At 37.1% G+C, this 5995-nt stretch overlaps 1 protein-coding gene across 1 annotated transcript; it reads right to left on the reverse strand.

Annotated features, from left to right (window-relative positions):
• Positions 1-350: 350 nt before the first annotated feature.
• Positions 351-5624, reverse strand: PLSCR4 (phospholipid scramblase 4). The gene is made up of 4 exons (XM_081807261.1): positions 5553-5624; positions 5073-5324; positions 3560-3718; positions 351-2685 (listed from the first exon to the last, which is right to left on the reverse strand). The coding sequence occupies exons 1-4, from the start codon at positions 5622-5624 to the stop codon at positions 2638-2640; spliced, it is 531 nt and encodes a 176-aa protein (XP_081663387.1). The 3' UTR covers positions 351-2637.
• Positions 5625-5995: the final 371 nt, after the last annotated feature.

Consider the following 5995-nt stretch of genomic DNA (forward strand, 5'->3'; position numbering starts at 1 on the left):
CAATGCCGCTTCCACATTTTTAGGTATTTGTTACAGCAGCACCCTCACTTCTCCAGTACCAATTTCTGTCTGAATCCGTTTGGACAACTACACAGAAATACTGTGGACTAGGTGGATTAAACAACAAATATTTAACTCTCACAGTTTTGGAAGCTGGGAAATCCAAGATCAAGGTGCTGGCAGATTATAATGACACTAATCCTGTTCATGAGGGAGGGCCCCACCAGCATGACCTAACACCACCCAAACATCATCACATTGGGGTAATTCATAAGTTTGGGGTGGGGGGAGGGATACAAGCATTCAGTCTATAGCAAAGACTCAATTACAAGTCAAAAAGTAAGACAGTATTTTACTATAAACCATATTATATTTATTTAAAAGCCCAAAACAATATGATGAAGCATGAAAACACGCAGATTTCAGAGTAGCTTTTGTTTTTAGTGAATCTGATAAATTTTACACAATGAAATACCATTAGGAAATATAGAAATTATAATATGAACCATAGTATAAAAATATAAGACCATAGTATTACTTTTTTAAGATTTTATTTATTTATTTGACAGAGAGAGACACAGCGAGAGAGGGAACACAAGCAGGGGGAGTGGGAGAGGGAGAAGCAGGCTTCCCGCGGAGCAAGGAGCCCGATGTGGGGCTCAATCCCAGGACCCCGGGATCACGACCTGAGCCGAAGGCAGACGCTTAACTGACTGAGCCACCCAGGTGCCGCAAGACATAACAGTATTACTTTTAAAGAAAGTGGAATTATAACTGTAAGAGACAACTTAATACCATAAAAACTTTAAACAAATTTAAAATGTCATATGTTAAAAATAATATATATTTTTTAGTATTATGCAGCAGGTCTTGGGATGTAGGGGTATAGGCAAATAAAAAGGAGGTTAATAGAGATAAACTTTCTCAATACTATTTGTCTGATTTCATATATAAAATGTCAAGCATTATTATAAGAAATAATATGTATATCTAAGACTGCAATTATATTTTCAAATATAAGGTAATTATTTTTTTCTAGAAAGCAGCAGTTTTACATTTTTTTTTAAAGCTAGTAGTAGCACCTAAAAATAAAAATTACCAGAAACTGAGTAAAACAACTTTACCATGAAAAGATAAATATAATTTAAAAATGAAGCACCTTTCTTTGACTTCAAGAGGAAGTGTGGGCAAAGGCCCTCATTTCTGAATAATCCCATCTGAGAACACTCAGGCTTGTTTTACTTAGCAAGGAGAATACATTTCATTCAATATACTGGCTGTGTTGAAAGAACACAGTCCATGTCCAGATAGGAAGGTAGAGTGCAGAAGAGGCAGGTTGATTCATCAGAGTCTATTCAGTAATACACTATGCTTTTAACTAGCCAATAAAAAGAAGTACGTTTGTACTCTATGGTGATCCTACATAATTTTACTGGTAAGTTATAGTTCGCAGAGAAGTAGCATGTTTGCTGGGTTTTATTATTTTCTTTGCATAGATACAGATTTATCTATCATCTAAATAAAAAGCAGCTAAGAAATATTAGACAATGTCAAGATTTGTAGGTTTTGCTTTTACAAAGTGCTACACAGAATGTCATATTTCAAAATTCAGAAACAAAACTCTAACTCCTGGTATTAGATAAATAGAGTGATTATCAGGGATCTTCTTGAAAAGTGAAAAAAAAAAAAAACCAATTATCTTCTCTGTGTCACATCAAATGATATACAAAGGTTCAAAAGGCATTCTTAGAGATTTGACCAAACATATTTTTTATATAAGGCATCTGTGACCAAGAGAGATGAAATGGATTAAATGCAAGCTCCTTATAAGGGCGCTGATGTCTCTAAGTTGCTCAGAGAGCTAGACTGGCTGTGGTCCTTGTCACCTCTTCCTGATAGTCTGACCCTGACTCCATATACAAGCAAGTCCTGACCGACCATGCTAGTGAATGAGGGAGTATACATGAAAAATATAAACCCTATGATAAAAAAAAAAAATAAACCATGTTTGATTTGGAAATAAAATCAAAATTTTCATGGAAACTTAGAAACTTGCAAAACAAGGTTTTGATACATATGCACAAGTAAATTTTTCCTTGTACAATAAACACATAGAATTTCCGTCTGCCTTCCTTCTTGTTTTTGAATATCAAGAGTATCATTCTTTTCACCTGGAATCAAATTTGTCTTCAGTAACAGGACAAGAGGTAGGAGAGGTAGGACAGGGTTAGGGATAATAGCTATATTACTCTATCTCAAAGATTGCTCTAAAAAGCTCACCACTTCATGACCTATTAATGTGAGAGCTCTCGGATTCATTTTCCCTTATGTCATGGTAAAGCATTTTGAAGCTCATTGTAATGTGGTTAATGGCAGTATTGTAACTTGGTTAATGAGTCATAGCTTTTTCAAGGTGAACTCCTAGTCTACCAAGAGGACAAATGAACAGATAATCAATTGAAACATATTTAGATTGTATTCTTGCCCTTACACTGTTCGCCTGGTAGAGCTAATAACCAGTGAAAATAATCTGCAAAAGCAGATACATATATTTGCAAATAATTGAGGGGATTGTAAGCCTGATCCAACTTTTCTAATTTTTTTTACTAGCCATAATTGCTGATTTGCTGTGTCCATCTATCTTGATGAATGTTGTGATGGAGATCTTTCAAAATACATGAAGTCCTGAAATTAGAAAAAGAATTAAACATACATATATAATACATACTATAGAGAGAGAGAGAAAGATAACTGTACATGTATAGATAACATACATAATTAGATGCAATGCATAAAGTACTATCCTTTATAATTTATCAGATGATCCTCATTCTAGTTAAGGATAAAAAAATCTAATAAAACCTTTATGAAGAGGATCTAACATGAAGACCAGCAATTACAGACTTGGAACTGTTGGTAGCCAATAACATTTCCATTTGGGGGTACTGACTAGCTAAATTTTCATTGTTAAAAGGGAGAAAAGCTTAACAATCAATATTAAATATGTTAAATATACCAACTGCAATATGTTAGCTACATTTTTAAGGTAAATATATCCATTTTATTTCCACTTAACCACTGATCAGTCAGTAATACAGCAAGGGAGCTGTACCTAATAAATCTAAGGAAGATACAACACCAAGGGGTCCACTGACAGAGAGGCAGTGGGGTGGAGGGAAAGGACATCAGCTTTAGAGTTATTTATTTCATTATGAGGTCATAGGATAGGCATCTTTAAGTAATGGGAAAAACAAACAATAGGCAATGAGGACAAGTATACCCACTGGATGCCCCATATTCTCCAAGTACTCTTCTGGCCCCTCTACTCACATGATAGCTAATGTTCAGTGCCCTGAAAAATATAAGTATTTTTATCTCCATTTTATAGGTAAGGCGAATGAGGCCTGGAAGTGCTAACCACTTTCCAAAACACGTAACTAGTAAGTGGTAGAGACAGACACTGTCCTAGTTTCAAAGGTTACTGCCTTTCTATTACACTACACTGCATCTCATCATAAAGAGTGATTCTCTCAAGACAACTCAAAAGCAAAAGACTTACAATGAGGAAGCAAGCTCCAAAAATCATGGCTTTCATCTTCACATCCAGGTCTAACGGGAAGTGAATTTCAAAGTGGTCAGCATCGCCCATTGCTGATAACAGACCATTCCACTTCCTAATAATACTGCCAATGTTGGACACGCCATCGAGGGATTTGACCTAGAAAGATAAGAATATGACTTTATGAGGATTGAAAAATATTATAATACATACTTCATTCTTCTACTTAGAAGCAGTTTACACTATGACAGCATAAATACAGGACAGGAAATTAATATAGTAATAAGGTAGTTATTACTATAAAGTAATAAATTACTGTAAAGTAACAGGGAATTATGGCCAAGAAGGATAAAGTGCCTTGCAACTGGTCAATAACTGAGCTGGGGTATAGCGGACAGTTCTCGGGCTGGTGCTCTTTCTTCATCCTCAAATGAGTTATTAGGGAGGTACGATTTGAGTTGATTCCAAAATTCTTTTTCATATAGTGAAGGGTAGGAATTGGGGATTGGAAGGAAGTCTCTACAGTCTAGGGAAACACACGAGCAAAAGTAAGGAAGCATAGTTCTATGTACTTCACAAACTTCAAATAATCACTCAAGTTTTTGTGGGCCATATCCACCCTGACTTCCTAAAGTATGTCAGAATCCTGAGGGGCTTTGGCTTGTAAAAGGGGGATTCTGGCACTTGCCAGAGGGAAAATACCCAAATACTAACTTTTGGTGATCAGAATGATCCTATACACCTGCCCCTAAAATTTGGCTTATCCACATTTTTTATTTCACTACAATGGTCTTTTAATAAATAAGCAATGCTTGAAGAACTAAAAAAAAAGTTTACTGGGTATCATAGAAAATATCTGAATGAGCAACTTTAGATAATGAGCCTTGCTGAATTGCAAGGCATTCAAGGTTTCTCTAAGAAGCTCAGGAAACATTTCTAGGAATCTCCTTTGTCAGATTCGTAGGATAATAAGCACTCATTTTGTAGATACTGAGATAGAGGCAAAACAAGAGATTTCCTGAGAAAATGTTATAACCTATTATGAGTTTTATCCATGTTATCAGTGTTATCCTATCTCTTAAGGACACAGACAACTTCTACCATGCAAATAATGTACACAATCTCAGGGTGCCCCATATGTTCTGTGATATGTCAGGCATTTTTGTTAATCAGGACCTGCAATCCTGCAAATCTGTGGTAAAAATGGTGAATTAAATACGACCAAGAATAAATAAATGGATTCAGTCATGCTATTTACTTTCGGGTTTAGTGTTTTAAATGGTTACTTCTTATCTTTATCAAACACTGAAATCAAAAAAAAAGTAGCTCATACTTTGGAAAACAGTAAGCAATCCACTAACAATAATTTGAAAATGATTTGATGTCACCAATAACTCTTTCCTCATTCTACTTTATTCATTCACATTAAAAAACAGTCCAAAGCCAAATGATTTTAAGGTCTGTTAGTACATGTAGAAAAAATAGTAAAAGTGTCATTTTTATATTTGTTTACCTCGAAAACCGAATCTGAACCACAGCCGTAGGTTGAACAAGGCCCGCGCACTCTCATCACATTTTCTTTCTTCTCGTTCTGGAGGCTATAAACGGCCCTGCACAGGTTCCAGTGTTCTGCAACAAAGCCAATGGGGACACCGGGAGGACACTGCACCTCCAGCTGCAAAGAAGCAGTGACAGAGGGAAGGATGCTACATATATACCTGTACGCGTACACACCACCCAGATGTGCTCTTAAGTCTTTCCAGGACTAGAAGAATTGTTCTGGTAGAGAACCTTCCTTTTTAACCCAGGCTCTTTCTTAGGGTTGTAGGTCGGAACAGCCTTGAGAGCTGAGGTGACATTTCCCTTTGGAACAAAGTGGCTGCTTGTTGCAAAAATGGACAGTTCTCCAAGCTCAGAATTGCTCAGCTGTATGCAGCATCTGCGTGGGCTCCTCTGAGTCAACCCTATAGAACTTGGGGGCACGGGGACCTACGCCAACTGCATGACACTCATGCTGTTTACTGTGCTGTAGTGAAGTTCTTTGTCTCTGCTCTAGGTGTCTCATGTCTTCTGGCACAATTCATGACAAAGTAGCAAGGGAACTTCTTAGATTCGAATCTCAGACTTGACAATTATAAGAGAAAATAGAAAAAGAGGCATTCTGAAAACTGAATATTTTTTTTAAAGATTTTATTTATTTATTTGACAGAGAGAGAGAGCGCAAGCGTACAAGCAGGGGGAGTGGCAGGCAGAGGGAGAAGCAGACTCCCCGAAGAGCAGGGGGAGCCCGATGCAGGACTCGATCCCAGGACCCCGGGATCACGACCCGAGCCAAAGGCAGCCGCTTAATGACTGAGCCACCCAGGCGCCCTGAAAACTGAGTATTGTGAAAACAACAGAATGTGTGAACGGATATGTAAAGCCATATTAAAAAGT

This window comes from Leptonychotes weddellii, chromosome 1, assembly GCF_054177405.1.
Source record: "Leptonychotes weddellii isolate Sample4059 chromosome 1, ASM5417740v2, whole genome shotgun sequence".
Lineage (NCBI taxonomy): Eukaryota > Metazoa > Chordata > Mammalia > Carnivora > Phocidae > Leptonychotes > Leptonychotes weddellii.